At 57.1% G+C, this 26,682-nt stretch overlaps 1 protein-coding gene and 1 pseudogene across 1 annotated transcript; one reads left to right on the top strand and one right to left on the bottom strand.

Annotated features, from left to right (window-relative positions):
- The first annotated feature begins 574 nt into the window (after positions 1-574).
- On the top strand, positions 575-3,120 carry LOC144279876 (chemerin-like receptor 1; annotated as a pseudogene).
- Positions 3,121-4,843: 1,723 nt separating this feature from the next.
- Positions 4,844-19,648, bottom strand: PPP2R1A (protein phosphatase 2 scaffold subunit Aalpha). The gene is made up of 15 exons (XM_077841076.1): positions 19,532-19,648; positions 14,458-14,548; positions 13,898-13,998; positions 13,394-13,626; positions 12,868-13,015; positions 12,601-12,756; positions 12,177-12,291; positions 11,536-11,606; positions 11,012-11,146; positions 10,282-10,455; positions 9,801-9,861; positions 7,740-7,894; positions 7,351-7,493; positions 6,947-7,038; positions 4,844-6,461 (listed from the first exon to the last, which is right to left on the bottom strand). Exons 1-15 carry the CDS (start codon positions 19,607-19,609, stop codon positions 6,445-6,447), a joined length of 1,770 nt encoding a protein of 589 aa, XP_077697202.1. The 5' UTR covers positions 19,610-19,648; the 3' UTR covers positions 4,844-6,444.
- Positions 19,649-26,682: the final 7,034 nt, after the last annotated feature.

Raw genomic sequence — 26,682 nt, 5'->3', positions numbered from 1 at the left:
TAATGGGTTAGAGCAGGGGGGCTGGAAGCCAGGACTCCTGGGTTCCTTCCACCCCCGGCTCTGGGAGGGAAGTGGCATCTAGTGGTTCGATGTGGGGGCTGGGAGGCAGGGCTCCTGGGAGACAAGTAGGGTCTAGTGGGTAGAGGGTGGGGGGAGAGTAGTCTGGACTCCTGGGTTCCATTCACAGCCAGGGCTGGGCTCTCCCCCCCCCCGCCCCCCTCCCCGCCTTCTCTGTAGCTGAGACCTTGAGGATGGATGCCGTTGCTCTGGCTACAGCTGTACAGTGTGTCTGGGAACATTGCGGGGGGGGGGGGGGACAGGTGAACGGGTCCTGCCAGGGGGCGGTGGCAACTGGCAGGGGAGGGAAGGTACGTTCTGTTCCTGGCTGGGAGGAGGGGGCTTGGAGCCAGGACACCTGGGTTCTAGCCCCAGCTGTGGGAGCGGAGTGGGGTCTAATGGTTGGGTGGGGGAGGCAGGAGCCAGGACTCCTGGGTTCCCTCCACTGTTCTGGGCAGGGAGCGGGATCTAGTGGTTGCGGGGGGGGCTGGGGGACAGTATTTATAGAGAGATGTAAATGCAAGAGCCGAGGAAGGAGTGACAGGCACTCCTCCAGAGAATCAGTCGCAGAAGCAAGAAGAGAACCCAGGAGTCCTGGCTCCCAGGGCCCCCCTGCTCTGACCCACTGGCAGGGCCGCCAACCGTCCTTTAGTACAAGGAGCGTCCCTTGGTTTTCCATCTCCCTGCGAGAAGCTCGGGACTCGCTGAGTTCTGCAAAAAGCAGCAAGAAACCCCCCCTGGCGAATGTAGGTGAGTCCTGCTCAGGGTTGTTATTAATGATAATCATAACAACAATATCGGGGGTGGGGGGGGTCGCTAAGAAAATAGTCCCTTGTTTTTGAAATATGATGTTGGCAACCTTAAACCCACCCAGAGCTAGGGATAGAACCCAGGAATCCTGGTTCCCAACCCCCCTCGTTCTGACCACTAGACCCTACTCCCCTCCCAGAGCTGGGGATAGAAACCAGGAGTCCTGCCTCCCAGCCCCCCGCCCTCTAACCAATAGACTCCACTCCCCTCCCAGACCCAAGGAGAGAATCCAGCAGTCCTACTTCTGGCTCCCGCCCTCCCCCCCACCCTACTCTAACCACTAAACCCCACTCCCCTCCCAGAGCTGGGGATAGAACCCAGGAGTCCTGACTCCAATTCTCCCATCCCACTTCCTCCCCCCAAATCCCCTCCCCTCTCCTCACTCTGCCCCCAACTCCAGCTGGCACAGGGGTCTGGGCCCCAGCAGCCTGCTGGAGCGATGATCAGGCAGCAGCCGTGCTCAAGTCCTAACCACCCCCCACGGGGGTAGGGGACCTGGGGAGCTGGCTCCTCGCCCAGTGCCGAGCGACGCCGGCCCTCCCGGGCCCCCCGCCGGCACAGCACCCAGCTGAGCTCTCACCCCCACGGGGCTGGGAAATTGACGCATTAGGATGGAAGCGTTGGGCCCAGCTGCTTGTTTGGGAACAAAGCAGGGAGGGGGGCCTGCGGTCAATGCAACTGTGCCTATTAGCATCACTAAGTGAGCAGGGCTCAGAGCGAGGGACGGGGGTGGGGGGAGCCGTCACACACACACACAAACACACTCATTCCTTCCAGCAGAGACACACACAGGCGTGTACACACACACTGTCCACAACCATTAGTTTAGTTAGCACATGGGTAACGGTGGGGGTGGAGGTCCGGATCATCCCAGCATTCAGCTGAGTCTGGGATCTCAATGGTGGCCCAGTTAATGAGTCCTGGCTCCCAGCCCCTGCCTGCTCTCACCTACCAGACCCCATTCCCTTCCCAGAGTCAGGGATAGAACCCAGGAGTCCTGGCTCCCAGCCCCTGCCTGCTCTAACCTACCAGACCCCATTCCCTTCCCAGAGTCAGGGATAGAACCCAGGAGTCCTGGCTCCCAGCCCCTGCCTGCTCTAACCTACCAGACCCCATTCCCTTCCCAGAGTCAGGGATAGAACCCAGGAGTCCTGGCTCCCAGCCCCTGCCTGCTCTAACCTACCAGACCCCATTCCCTTCCCAGAGTCAGGGATAGAACCCAGGAGTCCTGGCTCCCAGCCCCACATCCGACGCCATGGGAGAGAACCCAAGCGTAGGGCCTTTCACAACCTACCCTGTCTCTTCAGCAGGGCGATGCTGCCCGTCAACGCCACATCCAGGGAGGCCCCACTGCGCCAGGCCATGAAGGTCACCACGGCCGTGGCCTTCGGCTTCATCTTCTTGGCGGGGGCGGCCGGGAATGGGGCGGTGCTGTGGGTCACGGGCTGGAAGCTGCGCTGGACCCCCAACACCGTGTGGTTCTTCAACCTGGCTGTGGCCGACGTGGCCTCCACCTCTCTGATCCTGGTCACCGTCCTGTACCTGGCCCTGGATCTGGACTGGCCCTTCGGCTCCGTGGCCTGCAAACTGGCCAACTGCCTCTTCGGCTTGAGCCTCTGCAGCGGGGTCCTGCTGCTCAGTGCCATCAGCGTGGACCGGTGCGTGGTGGTGGTGGCCCCGGTCTGGTGCCGCAATCACCGCACGCCACGGCTCAGCTGGGTGGCCTGTGCTGCCATCTGGGCCCTGTCGCTGGCCACCTTCGTGCCCAGCTCCTTCCTCTTCTCCGAGCTCTCCTTCGAGAGGAACCGGAGCTCCTGCAGCAACCTGGACGTCTTCCAAGACTGGAGGCGCCAAGAGGCCGAGATCTTGACCGTGTTCATCTTCCTCTCCCAGTTCCTCCTGCCCTTGGTGGTCATCTCCGTGTCCTACTCTGTCCTGGTGGTGGCCATGAGGCGGAAGAGGCTGGCCAAGTCCAGCAAGCCCCTCTTGGTGGTCACCAGAGTCATCTTCTGCTTCTTCCTCTGCTGGTTGCCCTACCATGCCTTGGCCTTGGCCAGGATCTCCACGGCCCACGTGCCCAGCGCCGTGCGCCTGGTGGCCATCCCTCTCTCCAAGTGCCTGGCCATGTTCAACAGCTGCATCAACCCCCTGCTCTACGTCTTTGCTGGGAGGGAGTTCCAGGACGCCGTGCGGAGGCCCCTGGTGCAGGCCTTCAAGGCAGCCTTCGAGGAGGCACCACCAACCCATGTGTGAAGGGGGAGACGCCGCACTGCAGGGAGCTGGCTGGGGGAGCTGTCCCCTGGCAGTCAGGGCTGGCCCCAACGCCCCAGCATGGTGCTAGGGGGCGCTGTGCTACAGGGGACATGGTGGGGGCTCTCCCCTGGCAGTCAGGACTGGCCCTGGTGCCCCAATGTGGTGCTGGGGGGCCCTGTGCTGCAGGGAATGAGCTGGGGGTGGGGTGCTCTCCCTATTATGAACCAGAGTCACTGCCGGGGACATGGACATTTTCCTATGTCACCTACCCCTGAGTCCTTTCCTCTTAGGCTGGGGGCAAATACGTGGCTAGAACCAAGATCTCAAGCCCCACGTCCCGCCTTATCTCTACCAGCCTCAGGTGGGAGCTCAGGCCGGAAAGCGCAAGCGTGGTTTGGAAGGAAACCCCCCCCAACTTTGTTCCAAAATGGAAATGAAAGAGATGTATCCAAAGATACCAGATTGTGAAACTCGCTACAACGTGTTCGGGGGGAGGTTTGGGTGCATTGAAAGAGTTTGATGCCATCGGGACTTTTTAAATACAATTGATAAAATACCAATTAATTGTTTACCATATAAAAATAGGCTATTGGGCAAAACATGACCCACCCCCACCCCACCCCACGCCCAAAAAATAATACAAAAATGGGGACTGGTTGTCCTTTTTATGTATTACAGAAACACAGTATACCCCATTTGGGACTTTCCATTTCCTCCAGCGCACAATCAACCCAGGTCAGCCGCTGCTTTGATTCCAGTCTTAGAAACACCAAAATCATCAAATCCATCCGGAAACCCAAGAAAGGGTCATTTTGAAATGAAAAAAACTCAGCTCGGTCCATTCCGTTCGAACGCCCGCTTTGAACCGGCCTCCCCCGGCAGGGAACTGCCTCTCAACACTCGCCTTCCCCAGCTTGTCGATTTCAATCAAGCCACGTTTTCTGACACAGGCTCTGCCCTTTGGAAAACCTCAGCCAGCTCTCCTGGAGGGGCCGGCCTCCGCTGGGGGGTACAGAGCCCCACAAGGGGGTGACAGACCCATCTCTGCCCCCAACAGTCACAGTACTTACAGGGAGAGAAGGAAGGGATTTGTTAACCCAGACAGGCTGATCTCCAGGTGATTGTGGAGGGGCCTTTCCCCTCTAAGGGGCACAGCCCCAGGCTGGGGGCCTGGCTGGCTCAGGGGGGCAGGGAACAGGCAGACCCAGCACCAGGCTGGGGGACTGACTGGTTATGGGGGACAGGGAACAGCACATAGGCCCTTTCCCCTATAGGGGGCACAGCCCCAGGCCAGGGGATTGGATGGCTCAGAGGGCAGGGATGGTCCTAGGATCCCCAGCTACTGCAGCGCTTGTCTGGAAGGAGACTGAAATTCCAGGGAAAGGGTCAAACCCCCTCGGTGCTTGGCCTGCGGCCCTTGACTTGCCAGCCCCAGCCCAAATCCCTTCCACTGCCCACATGTCCCCCCGGGGGGTTTCATGGGGACCACAGGATTTTCCATTACGGAATGTCTCAGCCACTACAGCCGCCTTGCGCTGGAGCTGGATAAACAGCTACCCCACCCCAGAGGTGGCTGCATCACAGCAGGAGGTGAGGGATCGCTGTATAAACAGCCCCTGCACCCCACCGGCACCCAAAGTTGCTTCAGCACTAAGATCCTTTTGTTCCACCCTCCACTCCGCCCCCAAGAACCGCTCAGTTCTGTCCACACCAGTCACGCAGGAACGGTCGAGCATTTTATTAATCATGGAGAAGAAAAAAAATAAAAACAAGTTTTCACAAAGAAACACATTGGCTTTAAAGTGACATTTCACTAACAGTGTGGAGGAGGAGGGGGACGGGAGGGGCTTGTGTTAAAGGGTGCGGGGGGTTAGGGATCACCCTGTATTTGCTCAGTGCATGACACCAGGGCAGCAGCGAAGGGAAGGGTCACGCTGGGGCACAGGCGTTTGCATGGTAAGGGCAGGACTGAGTGGTTAAATGCCCCTTGACTTAGAGCCATCTAATGGGGATGGCCTCAGTGATGCCCCGCTCCTTCCAGGTGAGGGGCACAACCCCAGAGAACCGAAAGCAGGGGCCCGCGGCAGGATTGACGGCCATGGGGCTAGAACCCAGAGGAAATCCTGATCCAATTCCTGCCCAGTCAGCAGCACCTGAAGGGTGGGGGCTTTTCCTTACCACAGCTGAGAGGCTGTGGGGTGAACTGCGAGCAGATTTTACTCCCATGACCCAGCTCAAGGTCATGACCCCACACCCCAAGCATTGCCTGTAAAATCCCAGCTCCCCATGGGGGCTGGGGAAGGGGGCTCAGACCCTTGTGTGGGTTGATTGGCAGAGAGGATTTGAGAAGGTCAGCTGACCCGCTGCCACAAGGGGCCCCCCCATGTTCTAATCAGCGTCTCACACCCTGGAGAGATCGCCCCAGGGGGTTCCAGGCTCCAGCGTTTGGATCTGAAAGCCCTTTGCCCCATGGCTAAGAAGCATTTGCAGCCTCCCTGAGGCTGGCATCAGGTGGGCGCCTGCCACCATGAACCTGCCCAGAGCCCAAAGGTGAAACTGACAAGGGAGACCCCTCCAGCCCAGCATGAAACTGACCAGCGCCGAAATTCACATTAAAGAAACCCTGTTACCAGGGGGAGATTTGGTCTCTTCTCTGCTTAAGGGGGAGGCATTGGGATGAGTTTTGATTTTGGGGAGCTACGGGGGGGCTCTCTGGGAGGGAAGAGGGCCTAGGATGGCAATGCTGAGTCTGCGGGGAGTTTAATGCTGCAGGGGAAGAGGAGAAGGAGGCAGATTTCAGCAGAGAGGAGTGAGAAAAGCAGATGAAGGAAGAGGAAGGAGGAGAGCGGGGACGTGGTACAGAACAGCCTGGGGCCAGCGAGGGACAGAGCCTTTCCTAAGACCAGCTGAAATCAGCGCCGCCCCTTCCCCCCCCACCCCGATCTCCTCCTGCGCCCGTCCCGCGGTGGGTAGGGATTGGGGGGGCGAAGCTGCTGAGGAGGGATGCGACGAGCTGTCCAGAGTGGTAGGCAGCACAGGGATGGGGGACTCCGGGAGCAATGAGCCGCCCCCCAAGCTGCAGTGTTTGAGTGGGGGGGTGGAATACTGCGGGGCCGAGTGCTGCGCCCCGGTGAGTGTCCAGATGGGAGATGAACTGTCGGAGGGGGAAGGGGCTGATCGGAATGGAGGGGTCCTGTATTGGGCCGTCGGGCACCCCCACCCAACAGGGGTTCATACACATGCACAGAGGCTTGGGGAGGGGCCAGGGATCGAGGGTCCGACGGCGGCTGGAGGTCAGGGAGACGACAGGGCACATCCTCTGGGTCAGGCCAGCGCAAGCACTGTGAGGAGGAGAGAGAGGGGGTCAGATCACAGGGCCATGGCTCTCAGCCCCAGAGACCCTCCCCCACCTTCTGGATGTGTGTGTGGGAGGGTGGGGGGTTGGTTCTCCCTGAAGACCCATCCCCACACACTGGAGAATCCCAGAAGCCAGATGGGGTATCCCCAAGGCACCCCCCGACTTGGGTCAGAGAGGGGGAACCCAGAAGCCCCACCCCAACACAGCCCTAATCATATAATGCGGGCCCTGATATGACACGGGGGCAGAGAAGGGGCCTTCGACAAAGACACCCCCAAACCCCATGCTCCCAGCAGGTGGGGGATTGGTGATGGGAGGTAATCACTACAGACCTCGCCTAGCACCCACCACCCCACCGGGCCCCACAAGGCTGGATCAGCCGGGAGGGGCCCAGCAACACCCTGCTCCCTACAGCGGGGAGGCCCCCAGGGGCTGAGCCTGCAGCCCGGTCCCAACCCCACCCCATACCGGTCAGGGCCTCCTGTGCGAAGTATTTGACATCAACATCCTGGTCCTGCGTGAGCTTCTCCAGCACCGGCTTCACCTCGTTCTGCAGGGTGCTGTGGGGTGCAGGGGGCAGTTAGAGGGACCCGCAGAGCAAGAGACATGGGGGGCAGAGCAGACCGGAACCCTGGCCCGGGGAAAACCCACCCCCCCTTCCCATCACAGCTACTTGGGTGGAGGTGAATGGCGGCTGACAGTCCCACCTCCCTCTGCCCCTCCTCCTGGTGCCCCCCAGCCCTGCCTCAGTACCACCCTGACCCCCCCCCCCCCGCCGCCCTCCCCTCCCCTAGCAGATTCCAACCTCCCCTCCCCAACCCCATCCAACCCTGCCCAGTGCCACAGCCCCCAGCCCAGCCCCTTGGCTGTACCTGTTGTCCAGGATTGGTCCTATTTTCTGCAGGGACTTGGCCACGTTGAAGCGGACGTTGGCCACAGCATCGCCCGCCATGCGCAGTACAGTGGGCAACATGTGTTTGGTGGTGATCTCCTGTCCGCACACCTCCGAAAGCACCTGGGGGGGGTGGGGAGGGAGAGAGGAGCGCGTTACACCAGCACTGAATCGGTGCCCGTCGCGCAAACCAGTAGAACCCAGGAGAGTCCTGGCTCCCAGTCTCCCTGCGCTAACCCCTAGACCCCACTTCCCTCCCAGAACTGGGGAGAGAACCCGGGAGTCCTGGTTCCCAGCCCCCCTGCTCTAACCCCTAGCCCGCCCCACCCCAGGTGTCTGGGCTCCCCCATCCCCCAGAGGGGCACTCACATTGATGCAGAAGAGCGTGGTCATGCGGTGAAGGTAGTTGGGGTCGTTAGACATGGCCAGCACTTTGGGGATGATGGTGGCATGGGCCCAGTCTTTGCCGAACTTTTCCACCAGTTTCTTCAGGTTGCTGGTGGCTGCCTCCCGGATGGCGTAAACTGGGAAGGGAGGGGAAAACACGTCACCGGGGGGGGGGGCTGGGGCTCTGCGCCAATCCTGGCAGCTGGCTATCGACACCAGCATGCTAACCCCGATCCCTCCACCCGGAGACCTGGGCTAGGAGGAGTCACCCTCTGGATTTTGAGTCTTCAGGGGTTACAATTCACCCAGCCGGCGCCAGCCCACGTTCACCGGGTGCCCCGTTTAGTCCCCGTTTTCAGTAGTGCTTGTCAGCAGCCCCGCAAAACATTGGGAGGAAAACACAGTACGTGTCGAGGTTCTCTTGTTGCTTTCGGGAATTCTCATTTAAAACACAGGCACCTTCCGCTTCAGCTTTCCCTGCTGTGCAAGAGCTGCCGATTGTCCATAATTATCCCCATCAGACACTATGAGAAAGCCCCACCAGCCCCAGAGCTCAGGGTTTCCCACGGCCAAGAGGGCTAAGAATTGGCCGTTCATTTTAAACAAGAGCTGGGATTTTTGCATGATCGAAGTCCAGAAGGGCCCAATTAGGTCATCCGGTGTCATCTGCACATAGCACAGACCACTTCACTTCCCCCAGCTCCCCCTGGGTTGAGCCCCACAACTTGTGTTTGGCGAAGAGCATCTTCCAGAGAGGCCTCCACTCTGGATCTGGGCCTTACTTCTCACATGAATTTATCTGGTGGGGACAAGGTGGTTCCCCTCTGAGAAGAGCCTGAGGAAGCGAGGCTGAGCCACCCCCAGGAAGCGGAGCAGGCTCGGGGGGTGGGGGGAGGGGGAGAAGCCCTGAGACAAGGCCCACCCGGACCAGGAAGAGATGAACTGCAGGAGTCGCTGGCGAAGGGCAGCAGCGGGCGAACGCTCCTGGGGAAGACGCAGGGCGAGACACGCTGGGCCAGGTAATGCAGCAGAGGATTTCAGCAGAGCCCGAGAGGGGCTGAACTATTAATCTGGGCACTTGTGTTGGGCTTTAAGCAGGACCTTTTGCTATCCCAGAAGGGGAGTGAAGTGACAGGTGGAGACCTGAGCCACCAACTCCCCGGAGATGGAGTTGGGAGAAGACCCCAGCCAGGACTGGAAACCACCACTGGAGAGGGGTGGGGGGGGGAAGTGTAGGGTACAAGAGGCAAAGTCCTAGGATGCTACATCTCCAGCCCTCTTTCCCACCCCCTGCCCTGCAGCTGAGGGGAATTCTCACCTCCCCCCATATAACCCCTTTCAGGAGTGGTTTCCCACTGCGGAGGCCCCTCATCCCCTTCCAGAGCGTGGCCAAGTGAAACTGAGTAGGTCTTGCTCACCCGATAGCATTGAGCTGAGACACAGCTGAAGAGCCTAGTCAACTGCAAAGCTGTCCTGAAACTGACCAGACTCTTGTTAATTGGATTTCCCGGGGGAAAGTGACCTAGATCTTGTCAGTGTCACATGGCTGTGACAGCTAGGACCAAGTGAATGGGGCTATAAAAGCCCAAGCAGAGGATCTGGGAGCCCTTATAAGTCAATAGATCAAAGGGCAATTACTCAATCAGTGAAGGTTAATTTGTCTGTATTAGAGTAGGATGCAGGCGCTGCTCAGACACAGCCAGAGACAGCTCTGGCCCCGAAGAGCGCAGCCTACACGAACAAAGGAAGGAGTCAGAGCCCCGATTTCTAAGCACATCCACGACCTGCTGGAGGTTACACCCAGTGTGTGGCACAGCCAGGAACAGAGCCCAGGAGTCCTGGCACCCAGCCCTCTGCGTGAACCTCAAGACCAGCCTTCACCTCCTATGACCTTAGAGGCCATCTCCCATGATGCACCATAGCTCGGTCCGAGTCGTGGGGCTCCACCCCGCAGCGGTTAAGTTCCCACTCAAACCAAGGGCCCTGGAGTCAGCACTGGCCATGGGGCAGCCCTGAGGGCCGGCTCCCCTGAGCGACACTCACCATGATCCACCAGCCAAGCCATGCACAGGGAATTCAGCTTCTCGTCAAAGAACTCCACCCCCTGGAAAGGAAGAGACTGTTAGTCCCGGAACTCCAGGCCAGACCCAGGACCTTGTGGGAGAGACGGGGCCCCTGGAAAACAGGCACTGTTCTGATTTCATAGATGAGGTGCTGCTGGTGGAGAGAACCCAGGAGTCCTGACTCCCAGCAACCCCAGGACTAATGACTTGCGCCCCCTAGGGCACTGGAGCCAGCCCTGACTTCAGGGGAGAGCCCCCACCCGGCACCGTGCTGCACGAGGCACCCAGGCGCTACGCTGGGGCACCGGGGCCAGCCCTGACCAAGCGGGAAGCTTGGACCCTCTCATCCATATCCTGACCAAGCATTTCCCTGCTTAGCAAGAGACAGGACACCACCAGCCGGGCCTGACCCTTCCAGGCCTTTCATCCCAAAGCCCCCATGCTCCCCACAGCCTCCTTACCAGCTGCCCGGCCAGCAGGGGCATGTACTCGATGATGGCCAGCCTGACACGCCATTTGGCATCCTCGGCCAGCTCCACGATGGCCGGCAGCAGCGACTGCGAGAGCTGCCGGATGCCGATCACCTCATTGACACAATCCAGGTTCGAGATGATGTTGAGCCGAACCTCAGGGCACTGGAGGGAGGAACAGAGCTCAGAGCAAAGGCTTTCCACACAAGATGGGAGCCAGGAATCCTGGCTCCCAGCTCCCCCATGCTGTAACCACTAGGACCCACTCCCCTCCCAGAGCCAGAACCCAGGAGTCCTGGGCTCTCAGACTCAGACTATCAAGGTTGGAAGGGACCTTAGGAGGTCATCTAGCCCAATCCCCTGCTCAAAGCAGGACCAATCCCCAATTTTTGCCCCAGATCCCTAAATGGCCCCCTCAAGGATTGAACTCACAACCCTGGGTTTAGCAGTCCAATGCTCAAACCACTGAGCTATCCCTCCCCCCGCCCCAGAGCCAGAACCCAGGAGTCCTGGGCTCTCCCCACCCCACACACACACAAATAGGCCCCACTCCCCTCCCAGAGCCAGAAATTCAACCCAGGAGTCCTGGCTCCCAGCTCCCCTTGCTCTAACCACTAAATCCCACTGAGATCTCTTCCCAAAGGGAAAAATGACTACCAATGAGACAGGAGCACAGCACAGCAGCCCCGAGATGCAGCCACCTCTGGGGTGGGGCACTCACCTCGTCCTTGAGCTGGGCCAGGAAGAGCGGCAGCAGGTGCTCGATGGTGTTGTCCTTGCCCAGGATGGGTGAGAGCCCCATGATGACGGAGGCCAGCGCTGACTTGACGTGCTGATTGGCATCCGACACCAGCTCCTGCTCGGGGGGAGAAGGGAGGGTTAATGCAGACAGGCTGCCGCCAGCCTCATGGCACTGAGCTGCTGGGGCTGCCCCCCCACAACCCCAAGTACCCCCCTTAAATCTCCCATGCCTCCTCCATCCCCAAAGCCCCCTACCCCACCACTACCCCTTCACACTCCTGTCCTTGGTGGCACCCCGACCCCCACATCCCCTTATGCCCCTACCCCCTTCTACATCCCTCCCCCCATGCTCCCCTGCCCTTCTACCGCATCCTGTGCCCCCCATTCTCACGCCCTCCTCCCCTCACACCATGCTTCCCCCTACATTCCCCTGCTACCCATCCACCCTCCCCCTGCAGGGGGGGATGCCAGCAGCAAGGGGATCGGCTGAGCCCCGCCCCTTACCTTGATGCAGGGCAGTATCTGGGTCATGATGACGTTCTCGCGGCAGTCAGCTGACAGGTTCTCACAGAACTCTGGGGAGGGCAGATGGTGAATGGGGTGAGGGGGTTAACAAGGGGTGGAGCAGCTCCCATGGGGGGTGGGGCCAGCTGCTTCAGGAGCCCAGCACAGGGGACCAGAGTTCAGACATGCAGCAAGCAACCTGACCCCCCCCCCATCATTTTCTCTCTCCCCAAGTCTATTTGTTCCCTCTCAAATCTCCCCCCAACAGGGAAAAGAGCCAGGATCATACCCACCATCCATTCCCCTCCCCTTAAGACTCTGGCCAAGGGGCCAGGATCAGCTGAGATCAACACCGCCCCACCCAGAAGGGCAGGATCACCCCCTTCTGTCTATCCAGTTCATAAGACCAGCATGACCATCCCAGCTCCAGCCAATTACCCAGGGCTTTGGCCATGGGGTTCCCAGCCAGTCCCTGGGGGTAGACTATATCCCACACACTCAGCCTCACCCACAACCCCCATCCAGCCTCCCACCCAAAGATTCCTCCCCCCAACAATCCCCTCGGGCTGTAGAGATTGTTCTGGTCCTTCCAGAGGGTGATCCCAACCTCTCACATGGACAGAGGGGGCACCAAGGCTGACCTTTGACCTTGTGGGAGGCAGCAGCCCGCACCTCGGCCTCGCAGTCCTTCATAAGGTTCTGGAAAGCCGGCACCAGGTCAGTCTTGGTGATTTCAGGCCCAACGGCTTTCTGGAGCTGTGGGGGGAGGGCAGTGGGTCAGCAGGGGGTCCATAGGTCAGAGCGCTCCAGGGATCCAGGCCCCAGACAGATGGGGAGTCACCAGATCAACAGCCCACCAATTTCAGCACAGGGGAAACTGACAAGCATCAACACTACGCACAGATCTCAATCCCCATCGGCAGTGCCCTGCGATCCCTGCCCTGGGCTCCCCCCCACCCCCAAAGCTCTGCCAGTGCCCCTCACTCCCAACCCACAGCCCCCTGCTAGTCCATGCAGCATTAGGTCACCACAGATCACTGGAGCAAGGAGGGAAGCAGCACGCACCTCTGTGAACTTATCAGCCACCATGTACCGGACCCGCCATGATTTGTCCTCTGCCGCTTGCCGTAGCGTGGGCATCACCAAGGACTCCAGGTCCTCCTGGGGCAGGAGCTGAGCGATATTGACACAAGCCTCCACAGCCAGCAAGCGCACAGAGTCCTGTGGGAGAGAGGCAGGAATGGGTTAACACCAGATCCCACTCCCCTCCCAGAGCCAGGGAGAGAACCCAGGAGTCCTGGCTCCCAGCCCCCTCCCCTGCACGGCTCTCACCTGCTCGTCGGAGGCCAGGTTGGAGAACATGGGAATAATCTCGCCCTTCACATGCTCCAGCTCCAGGACCTTTGCGAACTCGCCCAGCTTGGAAGCCGCCGCCCGCCTCACCATGGGGGTGTCATCGGAGCATAGGTTCCGGAAGTACCTGCCGGGGATGGGGGAGTGAGACGCGTGTAACAGCTCCTCCTTGTCGCCCCGATTCAGCCCTCTGGGTTCATCTAGCCTGGTATCCCACCCCAGATCAGACAAGGCAAAGGAGGGTGAACCTCAACTGCCTCCAATCGGAGTGGAAGGGGGGAGAGTGAGTGAGTGTGTGAGTGAGAGAGATGGAGACTGATCCCATTTATGAAGGGGATTATGAGATATAACAGGGACTTGTCCCACTGACCCAGGGTCCCTTCCATCCGCATGATCAGCCCCACGGGGGCTCCCACTGACCCAGGGGCTCTCACCCAGCCCCACATTCAGCCCTGCGAGGGTCTTCCCCCAGCTGCGCAATCGGCCCCATAGGGGCTTCACTCACTGACGGAGCTCTGCCTTGACCGAGCTGGACACGCGAGGATAGCAGACGCTGAAGAGACCACAGGCCGAGGTGCGGGAGGTGAACCAGTCGCCCCCTGCCAGGCGCTTCACCAGGGGCACGAAGTGTCCCTCCAGGTCCGAGGGAGAGTGCTCGTGGGAGATAGCACGCAGCGACTCCACCGCCTTGTCTCGCACCACTGTCTCCTCCACTGTCGCCAGACTCTCCAGGGGAGGCTGTGAGGGGTAGTGAGATGGGGGCTGGATTGATTCCACCCCTGCTTGGGGTGTGGAGAGAACCCAGGAGTACAGCCCCCCGCCCCCCCAATCCACAACACCCCACTCACAGCTGGGGAGAACACCCAGGCGTCCCGACTCCCAATCCCCTCTCTCTAGCCCACTAGACTCCATTGCCCTCCCAGAGCTGGGGATAGAACCCAGGTGTCCTGATCCCCCCAGTGCCCATATGAGGCGGCTCCATGCCCTAGGTGGCAGGGGTCTGACCTACCAGTAAGCAGTGCACATATTCAGGTCCCCCGACCAGAGCGGTGAAGGTCCCCAGCTGTTCAGCCAGAGCCAGCAGCACCTCGTCCTCATCGTAAATCGTGTCTGCAAGAGAAGTGGCGGGTGAGCAGGGAGAGGAAGAGGCGGCTGATGCCTTGGAAAGACCAGACATGTGAGTTCAGAGGGGAATCAAGAGCCGCTAGCTGACTGAACACAGGGCACTGTCTCCCCGACTCACCTGGACACAGTTTCATCAGTAGCATTCCAGAGCACTCTCCTGCCCTGAAGGGGGGTGGAAAGCCTACAGCCCCCACTCCAGTCCTGCAAAGCCCCTGCCCCCACACACACCAACAGCCCTGCCCTCCGCCACCAGTGCTGGCTGTTGCTATCCACCATTTAAGAGCACAGAGATCGGAGGTAGTTTACCCAAGATCAAAGTGGGGGTGGAACCAAGGAGTCCTGACTCCCAGAGCCCCCCACTCTAACCCTCTAGCCCGACTGCCCTCCCAGACAAGGGGAGAGAACTCAGGAGTCCTGGAGGCCAGTTTGGAGCCCTCTGGTTACCTGTGAGGAAAGGCAGGAGCTCGCTGCGGGTCCTCTCCACACCGAGGGCCAAGGCAATGGTAGAGAGTTTCTTGATGCTGTTGAGACGTAGCTGTGTGGAGAGGGGAGAGCGGGTGAGAACCAGGCAACCGGGGGAGGGGACATGCTGGACGAAAACCTAGGTCAGACCCCAGCGATCTGAATCGTCACTGAAATCGAGGCTTCCCACTTGGCGATTTAAAGCAAGGCAATTTGCAATGGAGGCTTTCCACTGGGTGATTTCAATTGCCTTGCTTTAAATTGTGATTTAAATCGCCAGGTGGGAAGCCTTGATTTCAGTCACCAAGTTTAATCAACTTTTCCATTTGGGCTACAGTGATGTTCTAAAGAAAGGCACATTCTCCCTGGTTGATGGGAGCATTAAAACATGTCCATTACAGCTAAATGGAGCCTTCAGCGTAGACTTGGTACATCTTTTTGCTGCTTAGGAGGGGACACTAACTATATACAGGTTTCAGAGTAGCAGCCGTGTTAGTCTGTATTCGCAAAAAGAAAAGGAGGACTTGTGGCACCTTTGAGACTAACCAATTTATTTGAGCATAAATAAACTCAAATAAATTGGTTAGTCTCAAAGGTGCCACAAGTCCTCCTTTTCTTTTAACGATATACATTGATTTAAGCAATTCTAGACCACAGTATTTTCAGATACTTATTAATGACATTTGTAATATGTTAGAAAATGTGACTGATCTGTGGCTCGTTCAGAAGCTAATTCACTTCTTCCTCGTGATTTATGTGGAGCTGCATTAGGACGGCGAATGGAATTTAATTACACACAAAACAGCATGTACAATTTATTTGTATTAAATAATCTCTCACACAGAAGTGCAAGTCCTCGGTCCCCCACAGGAGCAAGTCCTTAACACAGTAGATGACCTACTGAGGCATATTTACAGAGCTTAACTTCAAAAGTTAGATGTTTTTCCCCCGATTCTTTCTTTATATAGAAAAGCAGCCTTTCAGCCAAAGTTTGCAACAGACTCACAGATTCAGCGTTTGTTTTTTATTTAAAAGTTTTAAGAGACTCCTAAGTTCAGGCCTGAACATATTAAACATATAAAACTCAGATTTCATTTTAAGTAAGTTTATTTGAAAAAAAATATTCTAATTTAAACAAAATCAAAACCTGATTTAAATGAAAAAACATCACTCTATCCACCCTATAGCTACGTGAGCATCGCTGCTGGGACAGGAATTCATTTCAGCTCTTGACCTCTGACGGCAGCAACCTCAGACCTCCCTCCTGAGGGCAACTTTTGCTATTGGTCTCTGCCCTGCTGGGAAAAGCACTGAGAACCCACCAACTCATGACATGCAAGAGACCATCAAAGGGCAACGATGATACTTCTGAACACACATTTTTTCTTGTGTCCCTTTGCTTCCCTTATCAATTTTCTACCGTTCCCCTTTCTTCTGCTGCTATATTTTTTTTCATTTTTTGTAGCTGCCTTCACTTTCCTTCTAAACCACATCATTTTTTTTTTTTAAACCAACATGGCTTTCTCCCTTGATTGGGGCTTCTCAGGTATCCATCATAAACAATGCTCCATTATCAGTCACATTTCCTAATTAAATTCTTCCTCCCAGTTGATTTGGCTCAGTTGTTTTTGGCTTTGTGAAACTGGCCCTTTTAAAGCACCAAATAAAATCTCCCTCACTGATCTGGACTTCATTCTGTTTGTACATTATAAATGTGATCAAGTCATAATCACTCGCACCTGAGTTACCATTAGTTTTTAGGTCTGTGATCAGCTCCCCTTTACTGATAAGACAAGGGCTAATATCGAATTCCTCCGCGTTGGATGCAACCCTTTTTGAGTTAGGAAATTGTCCTTTAACACTTACAAATTCCAAGGATGTTTTAGTACTGGTAGCCTGAGAGCTCCAGCATAGTCAAACAGAAGCCTCTCAGGATCTCACACTTTTTCCCCCTTCACATTATAGATCTGTCCTCCTGTTCCTCAGTGTGGTCTCTAGTAAACCCCAACTAACACAGCATCTTGTGCTTCCTCTGTTAGGACATTTATCCATAAGCAGTCAAGATCATCTTCTTCGGAGTTATCAGTGACTCAGAAACAGGTGATGCCATTTTGACAGTGCCCCTCCCATCCTGCCCACTCGATCCTTCCTAAATAGTTTATAACAGGGGGTTTCAATCTTTTTTCATTTGTGGACCCCTAAAAAATTTCAAATGGAGGTACGGACTCCTTTGGAAATCTTAAGACAGTCTGCAGGCCCCCAGGGAACCACAGGCCACAGGTTGAAAACCATTGTTCTATGGTAACAACAACCTTTCGCAGACCCCTTAACACAGTCTGCGGACCCCCAGGGATCTGTGGACCACAGGCTGAAAACCACTGGTTTATGACCATTGATATTAACATTCCAGTTGTGCAAATCATCCTGCCAGGATACAGTAATACCACCTTGATTGTGCTTATGCTCATAAACGAGTAATTCCAATTCCTTTGGTTTGTAACCCAGGTGCCTAGCATTGGAGTAAAAGTAAGCCAAGAATTTCTTCTCTTCACGCCCTTCCGTTCCTGATTAATTTTGTTCCCAACATCTCAATTCTGTGCTCAGGGCTTGTATCATCCCTCTTTTTATCCTCCCCTTTCATTAATAGTTTAACACCCTTCTGACTAATCCAGGCAATCCCTCTAATGTACTAGACCCCGCTCCCCTTCCAGAGCCAGGGAGAGAACCCAGAAATCCTGTCTCTTGGGCCTCCCTCTGCTCTAACCCCTAGATCACACTTCCCCCCACATGCAGCCCAGAGTCGCTCCCCCTCGCAAGGTCTACTCCCACACCCCTTCCGCTGTGTCACCACTGGGGCATCCTGTCTGGGCAATCCTACTCTTCCTGATATACCCACCCTGGGAGCCACACCCTACAGATAGCCAGGTAGAAAAGGCCCTGTCATAAAACACACTCCCCACCCCCTAGTATGTCCCCACAGGTTTGTGCTTAGAGCAGGGGTGGGCAAACTATGGCCCGGAAGCAGCATTCAGCCCTCCAGACATTTTAATTTGATCCTCAAGCTCCCACCAGGAAGTGGGGTCCAGGGCTTGCCCCACTCTGCACAGTTCCTGGAAGTAGCAGCATGTCCCCCCTCTGGCTCCTACACAGAGGGGCAGCCATGGGCTCCACATGCTGCCCCTGCCCCAAACACCATCTCCGCAGCTCCCACTGGCCAGGAACCACGGCCAATGGGAGCTGAAGAAGCAGTGCCTGCTAACAGGACAGTTTGCAGAGCTGCCTGGCCATGCTTCCCCATAAGAGCTTCTGGGAACTGCTTGAGGTAAGCGCCGCCAGGAGCCTGCACCCCTGATCCTCTCCCATGTCCCAACCCCTTGCCCCAGCCCTGATCCCACTCCCGTCCTCCGAACCCCTTGGTCCCAGCCTGGAACACCCTTCTGCACCCCCATCCCCTTATCCCCAGCCGGAGCCCTCACCCAAGCCCCCTGGCTCCCCAACCTCCTGCCCCAGTCCAGAGCTCCCTCCCACACCCTGAACTCCTTGTTTCTGGCCCAACCCCAGAGCCCACACTGCCAGCCGGAGCCCTCACCCCCTCCTACAACCCAACCCCCAATTTCATGAGCATTCATGGCCCACCATACAATTTCCATACCAAGATGTGGCCCTTGGGCCAAAAGGTTTGCCCGCCCTGGCGGTCCTAAGATGCCATATGTTGATCTAATTACCCCCCCCAGCCCTTCTCACCCCATAGGCAACCCCCTCACCTCAGCTCCCATATTCTCCATCCCCCACCACCTTCATCCTTAGCCTGAGTTCATAAGCTACCTGAGCACCCCTTGAACCAAGCCCAAGCCCCCTCTCCCCACAAAAGGAAGAGATCAGAGAATTGTGCTCTTTCTCCGTATATACCATGGTTATGTGGCAGGAACTTTTCCAACCAAGCACACAGCTGCTTCCCAGGCTAATCCCAGTATTGGTCCCCTGGGGGGCATGCCCCCACCACACCACCACCTTTCCCAGCCACCTCCTGCATGCCGCAGCCCATTGAGGGGAGCCCGGAGATTGGTTTTTACACGTTTTGGCCAGCATTGGTCATGGAAGAGTCTAGCAAGGACCAACCGCAAGGCACTCAGGTCAAGGAAGCCCTAGGATTGGCTGCGGTAAGCCCCGCTCTCCTGGGACGTGCCACAGCCAGCCACCTTCACCATCTCCTAGGGGACGCCCAGGATGGGCGGCCAGAGGTCACTTGCAGATATACCCCAGGCCAGTGGCAGGGAGTGGCTCCCACGGACCCCGCTCCCCACGAGGGAGACTTCCCCCAGCCAATCAGAGAGGGAGCGCGCTTAAGGATTGGCGCTCACAGGCCTCACCCCCCACCCAAGAGAACCCCGGGGAGCCGCCTTTGGCCAGGCCCACAGGGAGCTGGGCTCAGGGCAAGACCAGGGTATCGCCTGCAGGAGGCTCTGTTAAGAGCCTCTGTGACTGGCTTGCTGACTCCCCAGGATACCCTGCCCCCCCCAGTCTGGCCAGTCAGCAGCCTCCTGCCATCCGCCCTACCCTCAGCCACGGCCTGTGATTGGCTATGGGGAATACGCCTGGGAAGCAGCCAGTCAGGCACCTCCCCCCCCCCCCCCGCAGCACACCCCAGGTCACGTGAGCCGAGCCCCACGATTGGCTCTACAGGCACCGTAGCCAATCAGGGCCCAGGGCTCACGAGACGAGCCTCCACGCAGGGCAAGAGAGGCCCCACTGGAATGAATGGGGGAGACGCTCAGCCAATCAGCGGCCGTCTCTCATCTGACCCACAGGGTCGGGGGGGGGGAGAATCAGACTCCCCCACACACACACTCATTGGCCCCCAGACTCCCATTCAGCCCAAGGCGGCGCGCCCATCCAATCAGGCGTCTCCTCTCACGCCCGCAGCGCGGCTGTAGGGATGAGAGGCGGCCTGCGATTGGACGCCGGACCCCGGTCTCCGCTCGCCGTGCGGGTCCCCGCAGCCCTGCCCGGCCGCCTCCCCCGGCCGCGGCCCGGCCTCCCCAGCCCCGGTCGGCACCTGGACGTCCTCGTTGCGCAGCTCGTCGATCAGCACCGCGATAGGGTAGAGCGAGTCATCTCCGTCGGCGGCCGCCATCTTAGCTCCCGGCTCCGGCACGAAGGAAAACACGGGGTGGCCTCGGCCGCCTTGCAGGGGCGGCTGCGCGCTCATTGGCTGGCGGCGACTGTAGTCCCGCCGACTGTCGCAGTTCATTGGCTGATTCAGCGCCAGCCTCGCCCTTCCTGTCACGCCATTGGCTGGCACCCGAAACTGGACTGAAATCCCATTGGCTGAGAGTTTAACCAATCATCTGAATTATTATTGGCTAATGCCACACCTTCCTCCCGCCCATTTTCTACACCCATTGGTTCTCGGTGCGCTATCCCCGTCTCCTCCATAACCCCATTGGTTAATTCCCCGACATCATCCCACCTTCATTAATATCCAACTCGCTGAATAATACCCAGAGCCGCCTTCTCTCCCATCCCATTGGATACGGTGTCACTGTCCGTCTAGCCTTCTTCTTAAGCCGATTGGATACAAGCTCTTAAGCCCGCCTCCTCTCTCAGACTATTGGCTACGACCTCCAGTCCTCTCGCCAAATCTCCCAGGCTATTTGTTGCTTTCCTCGAGTGACAGGCATCAAATCCCGCCCCGCAGTGACCCTTCGCGGTGAATGGGGTGTGGGGCAACGAAATTTGGTGGTGCGGGCGGGACCCTGAGGGCGGAGCGCATCCGCGTTGCCCCGAGCAACCGTGACGTTGGCCAACGTGTCTCCGTCCCCATGGCAACGGCACTCACAGTGCTAGCCCAGTGATGAGGTCATCCACCTGCCCCGTCATAAGACCCGACCCACAATGTCACACAGCTTCTGATGATGTCATAAGACACCGTGATGTCACCGCACAACGGCCTCTCATATAATGTCTCATGCCCGCGACGGGGTCACGCAGAAACTATGAGGTCATGGTGCCAGTGGTGATGTCAGAACGCCCCCCGTGATGTCACGGCAGCAGTGGTGATGTCATAACGCCCGCGGTGAGGTCACGGCAGCAGTGGTGATGTCATAACGCCCACCGTGGGGAGCTGGCGCTCTGGCGGGGGCAGCATACGGAGACTCCCTGGCTGCCCCGGCGCCTGGGGCCAGACAAGCCGGTGGCTTCCGAGAGCCGGGTAGGGAGCCTGCCTCAGCCCCGGGAGCCGCCTGAGGTAAGTGCCGCCCGGCCAGAGCCTGCACCCTGAACCCCCTGCCCTAGGTCCTAATCCCCTCCCCCACCCTGACTCCCAGACCCTGCACCCCCAAACCCGCACCCCAAACCCCCTGCCCTAGGTCCTAATCCCCTCCCCCATCCTGACTCCCAGACCCTGCACCCCCAAACCCGCACCCCAAACCCCCTGCCCTAGGTCCTTAATCCCCTCCTCCACCCTGACTCCCAGACCCCGTGCCCCCAAACCCGCACCCCAAACCCCCTGCCCTAGGTCCTTAATCCCCTCCTCCACCCTGACTCCCAGACCCCGTGCCCCCAAACCCGCAGCCCGAACCCCCTGCCCTAGGTCCTTAATGCCCTCCCCCACCCTGACTCCCAGACCCTGCACCCCCAAACCCGCACCCCGAACCCCCTGCCCTAGGTCCTAATCCCTTCCCCCACCCTGACTCCCAGACCCCGCCCCCCCAAATGCGCAGCCCGAACCCCCTGCCCTAGGTCCTTAATCCCCTCCCCCACCCTGACTCCCAGACCCCGTGCCCCCAAACCCGCACCCCCAAACCCCTGCCCTAGGTCCTTAATCCCCTCCCCCACCCTGACTCCCAGACCCCGCGCCCCCAAACCCACACCCCGAACCCCCTGCCCTAGATCCTTAATTCCCTCCCCCACCCTGACTCCCAGACCCCGCGCCCCCAAACCCGCACCCCGAACCCCCTGCCCTAGGTCCTTAATCCCCTCCCCCACCCTGACTCCCAGATCCCGCACCCCCAAACCCACACCCTGTACCCCCTGCCCTAGGTTCTAATCCCCTCCCCCACCCTGACTCCCAGACCCCAAACCCACACCCCGTACCCCCTGCCCTAGGTCCTAATCCCCTCCCCCACCCTGACTCCCGGACCCCACAACCCCAAACCCGTACCCCGAACCCCCTGCCCTAGGTCCTAATCCCCTCCCCCATCCTGACTCCCAGACCCCGCGCCCCCCCCCACCTGCACCCCAAACCCCCTGCTCCAGGGCAGAACCCTCTCCTGCACCCTAACTCCATCCCAGACCCCGCACTCCCCCATTTGCACCCCAACCCCCTGCCCCAGGTCAGAATACCATCCCACACCCTAAATCCCTCCTTTAAGTATTAGGTTTACCATTAACCAGACTTTAACCGTTTTCCCCGGCAGCCAGCTGGCCACACTGGGCCAGCCGGCTGGAGCCATGTCAGGCTGGCGGACCAGAGGGACCTCATCCTCAGCCGGGCCGGCGGGACCCCAGCCCCGGCAGGTGGGCCAGGCAGGCTGGAGACGGCCAGCTCCAGCCATGCCAAGACGGCAGGACCCCAGCCACAGCCGCACCAGAGCAGCCCCAGCCACGGCTGCGCCGGGCAGGCAAGAGGACCCCAGCCCCAGCTGCCCCGCACCACCCGCCTGACGGACCTCAGGTAATGGTTAACCGGTTAAACGATATAATTTTAAAAGTTTAACCAGTTAACTTTTTTAACCGCATTTACATTCCTAGTCCCCTCCTGCATCCCAAACGCATCCCCAGCCCCACCCCAGAGCTCACACCCTCAGCCCCTTCCGCACCCCAACCTCCTGCCCCAGCCCAGTGGAAGTGAGCGAGGGTCAGGGAGAGCAAGCAACGGAGGGAAGGGGGATGGGAGTGAGTGGGAGGCAGGGCCTCAAAGAAGGGGCGGGGCATGCCTCAGGGAAGGGGCAGGACAGGGGGCGGGGCAAGGGGGGTTGGTTTTGTGTGATTAGAAAGTTGTCACAGCGGGCTGCAGGCTAGATGTGCCCATAGGGCTAATCTGGAGCCGGGAGACAGTGGGGTACCGGGCTAGATTGTCCCAAGGGGCTGCTCTGGGGCACCAGTTAGGGGGTGGGATACCAGGCTAGATGGGCCCTGTCACAGCCCAGGGCTGGCTGCACCCCTGCCCCCTTCAGCAGCTCTATCCACATGCTCCCTTCCAGGCTTTAATTCTCCAGCCTGCACCTGCTGGGGCTGGAATCGCCCCATTTCCCCCTCTCAGAGCGGGTGCCAGCTGCAGCCTGTGGACACCAGCCGTGATTGCTCAGCCAGCTCCGACGGGTTTCAGGACCCACCCGTTTTCCCCCGGGGAGCCAACACCAGGGCGTGGACCCGGGGACAGGAAGCAGCCGCCTTTTCCAAACAAAGTGTCGTTTAATCTGAACTGCAGGAGTCAGCACAACAAGGAAAGAGATACAGCTATTGCTCTCTGAGCTACAGTTCAATTGGCCCATCTTATCCCAGATTACCCCCACGTCCCACTGGGACTGGGGGCTCTGTCTGTGCCCCAGCAGACTCTGTCTCTCTGACTATCCCATTTATGAATCAACCACATCCTTCATCGTCCTCTCTTCCCTTTCAGCCTGGTCTGACCGCTTTGGCCGGCTCTGCAGAGGGCCAGGATACAGACGGAAGAAGAGCAAAAATTTTAGTTCACTGGGAATCCCAAAAAAGTCAGGGGGAAATCATTCATTTTGGGTCAAACCAAAACCAAAAACTTTCTACATTTTTGGCAAACCAAATTTAAAAAATAAATTAATTTTGATCTGAAAGAAAAAGGATTTTTTCAAATTTTTCCACAAACCGTAAAGTCAAAAAACAAAAAATTGGTTCAACTGAAACAAAAACTAAAATTTGTTGAATTTTTCAGCATACTGAAAATCTGGGGGGGATCATTTTGGGTCAAACCAAAACCAAAGGTTTTATTACTTTTCATTTCAGACTGAGCCAAAAACACTTGGTTTTGAAATTTGTGGACCCCAAAAAGTTGGGGGGAAAATTCTGGCTCGAAAGAAATATTCCATTTCAATTTTGAGCACTTTGCAAAATATTTTTTTCATGCCTTTAAGAAAAATTAAACCACATTTCTAAACAAAACCAGGGTTCGCACAGAAACATCTAAACTTCTCTTTTGGCAAATGTCGAAATGGAACATTTTGATTCTGTTCAGAATTTGGGGAGGATCCCCCCCCCCGCCGCCCCAACAGGAAAAATTCAACAAAATCAACACAAAAATTCACAAAAGTTTTGGTGTGACTGAATCTGCATTTTTTACCAGAACAAAGTTTCTAGTTGGGAACAATCTTCACAGTCGTTGGTTTCTGCATTCTCTTGTGAGGATCAGTAAATATGGGTATTCTATTCTATCCCGTTCAATTCTCTCTGTGTCCTTTTACCACGTTCATCACTGGAGTATCTGAGCTCCTATCTGCCATCATAGACATAGGAAAAACAGCATAATAACTATTGGGAAAACAGACAATATATAATAGTCATAAAAATATTACAAGCAGCTTCCATGTGCTTCCAGGCTTATGGGACAGATCTGGGTCAGCAGGGAGGGGGCTGGATACTGGGCTAGATGAGTCTGAGGCAGGGTGGCCGTCCCCCAGGTGAAGTCTCATTTCTCATTTCCCCTTTCCAGTGAGAGTCGGTTTTTAGCTCAGCTTTTCCGGCAGCAGAGGAACAGCCCCATCTATATGCCTGAGTTGGTAACCACAGATTTCCTGGCACCAGGTCTGTCCTTCCTTCTGCTTCCACAACAGCAGCTGGGTATCCTAAGAGAGAGAGAGAGAGAGAGAGGATGGATGAAAGGCCAGCCAGCTGGCTAGGCAGATAGGTAGGTAGGTAGTTTGTTAAGTAGATAGGTTGATAAGTAGAAAAGTAGCTAATAGGTAGATAGGCTGGTGGGTATGTAGGTGGGTGGATGAGTAGGTTGGTAGGGAGGTACGTCGGTAGGTGGATGGGTGAGTAGGATGTTAAGTAGGTTAGTAGGCAGCTAAGCGGGTTGGTGGGTGGGTCGGTAGCTGAGTTACCGTCTGTAATAGAGCAGGGTCAGGTAATAGACAAGTTTGCTGCTGATTTCGATAAATGCCCGAGTGAGGCCACCTGTGGGAGCAGGAACACTCTGAGAACCTGGGATAGATCCCTGCAACCCCTGCCCGAGCCAGCTAGCCCCTGCCCTGGGGCTGGGTTGGAGCTGCTCCCCCTAGAGGGGAAAGGCCCCATGCCCCATTCCCCACCCCCTGAGCCAGCCAGTCCCCACCCTTGGGCCAGGTCAGAGCCTGTGCCCCTAGGGGGGGAGGGGCTCTCACCTGTTTCCGGTGGGCTCAGCAGTACAGCGTACAACCCATGGGGGTTGGAGCCGAGGCAGAAGATCCAGGGGCCCCCGTCCTCACTCAGCTCAGGGTGCTGATGGCCTCCTCCCCCTGGGCTCAGGAGCTGACCTGCAGGGCCCCCCGCAAGCTGGTCCCAGCCAAGGCCTCCACAACGTAGCTAACGGTCTGTGTGGCACAGACGGGTGGGCACTCACCCATGGGAACACCTGGCGATATGCCAGGAGGAATCCAGCCGCCATAACGGCCCCTTGCAGACCCATGTGATGACAGGTGGCAGCTGCAGAGCCTGGGCCGGGGCCGGGAGCCTGGCTTCAGTGAAGGGGGAGCCAGTTAGCAGCTCGGGGCTTGGAAGTGACTCTTGCTTGATTTGCTGTTTCCCGTTTGTTGTTTGGTGCTGTACTGCAGATGCCAAAGCGTTTCCTTCCCCCTGCTTTCACCTTTAGACCCCACTCCCCTCCCAGAGCCAAGGCTAGAACCCAGGAGTCCTGGCTCCCAGCCCCCCCAGTCTAATCACTAGAATACACTCCCCTCCTGGAGCTGGATGGGGGGGGTCACTGACAGCCAACCTGGAGCCAGAGGTTTCTATGGGTGGAGACCCCGACCGTGGGGCACGTGACGAGCTCTTTGCTCTGGTCCCCTGGGGCTAGGGTGAAGCTGAGCACGGAGCTTGTGAAAGCTGAATCCCCACCGTGACACTTCGAGTACAGAAGGTGGGGGCCCGCAAGGATTTTAAAAAATACTTGCCACTCTAGGCTTATAACCTTGGGAGTTTAATACAGCTTTTCTCTGACTTGGCTTGGTAAACACTCCCAGCACCCAAATGCAAAAAAAACACTTTTGGATCCAGAAAAGAGCACTTGGGAGTTCCTCCCTGTGGGATACCCTCAAGCCCTTTTACCCACCCTCCGGGGAAGAGCTGAGAAGAAAACAAAGGAAATTAGCTGTTGCCACCAGTTAATCAAACAGCGTAGACCCAAACCTCTTCGGACACAACAATCCAAATCCTGTTTTTTTAAAAAAAACTTAAATTTTATTAAAAACGAAAAGAAAGAAAATACATCTGGAGTTTAGGCTTTTGCTAGATTTTAAAAGAGCAATTCCAAAAATCAAGCACCCAAACTAGCTTTCTTGGGGGTTCACCTTAAAGGTTACAAGCTAACAAAAGCATCTGGGGTTTAGCACAGAGGAGTCCACAAGCCTTAAAAAATAAACAGAAATAAACCTAATTGCGTCTTTCCAAACATTCCTAACTTACTTACATATTTGGGTTGTTAAAAGTAGTTCTAGATACGATCTGATGATTTTTATGTCTGGTTCAAACTTTACACAGCATTCCTTCTACTCCAGAGAAGAGCAACCACAGCCACAAAGGGAAAGCTTCCTTCCCAATTTTAAAAAGGTCTCGCCTTCCCATTGGCTCTTTTGGTCTGGTGTCCTTTTCTTTACCTGGGGGATTTTTTTAACTCTTTACAGGTAAAGCAAGCAGAGAACAGCTACCAAGAGGGATATTACAGCTAACTGGCTGGCTGTCCATGAAGGAAAGCTACCTCATTTATCACAGAGCTGTAGGAGATGCTGCTGTTCGCCAGGGAGACTGAGAGATCCCTGTCTCTGGAGCTGAACCCTCTCATCCAGGTGATCTGGGGAGGGGTCCCGGAGCAGTTCCCTGGAGCCTGGCAGGTTATGTTCATCGGCTGCCAGGCAGCAGCACCTCGGGAACCCCCAGCACCAGCTGCTCCGTCAGCTCTGCGAGACCAAGGAGAGGATGGGTGTTCGCTTGGGAGATGAGGCCTTTGGTTTTCACCCCTAGGGGGCGCCAGCTCCAATT

This window comes from Eretmochelys imbricata, chromosome 24, assembly GCF_965152235.1.
Source record: "Eretmochelys imbricata isolate rEreImb1 chromosome 24, rEreImb1.hap1, whole genome shotgun sequence".
Taxonomy (NCBI): domain Eukaryota; kingdom Metazoa; phylum Chordata; order Testudines; family Cheloniidae; genus Eretmochelys; species Eretmochelys imbricata.
Note: the sequence above shows the minus strand (reverse complement) of the source record. Positions and strands in the feature narration are given on the sequence as shown.

Bases quoted from the DNA above. Each gene is read 5' to 3' on its own strand.
- PPP2R1A (XM_077841076.1), bottom strand. From the start codon at position 19,609: ATGGCGGCCGCCGACGGAGATGACTCGCTCTACCCTATCGCGGTGCTG. The intron at 10,456-11,011 runs GTGAGTGCCCCA...TCCTCCCTCCAG, and splicing joins TGGCCCAGCTCAAGGACGAG to TGCCCTGAGGTTCGGCTCAA. The intron at 7,039-7,350 runs GTACAGCCAAGG...TGCACCCCACAG, and splicing joins GGACCAATCCTGGACAACAG to CACCCTGCAGAACGAGGTGA.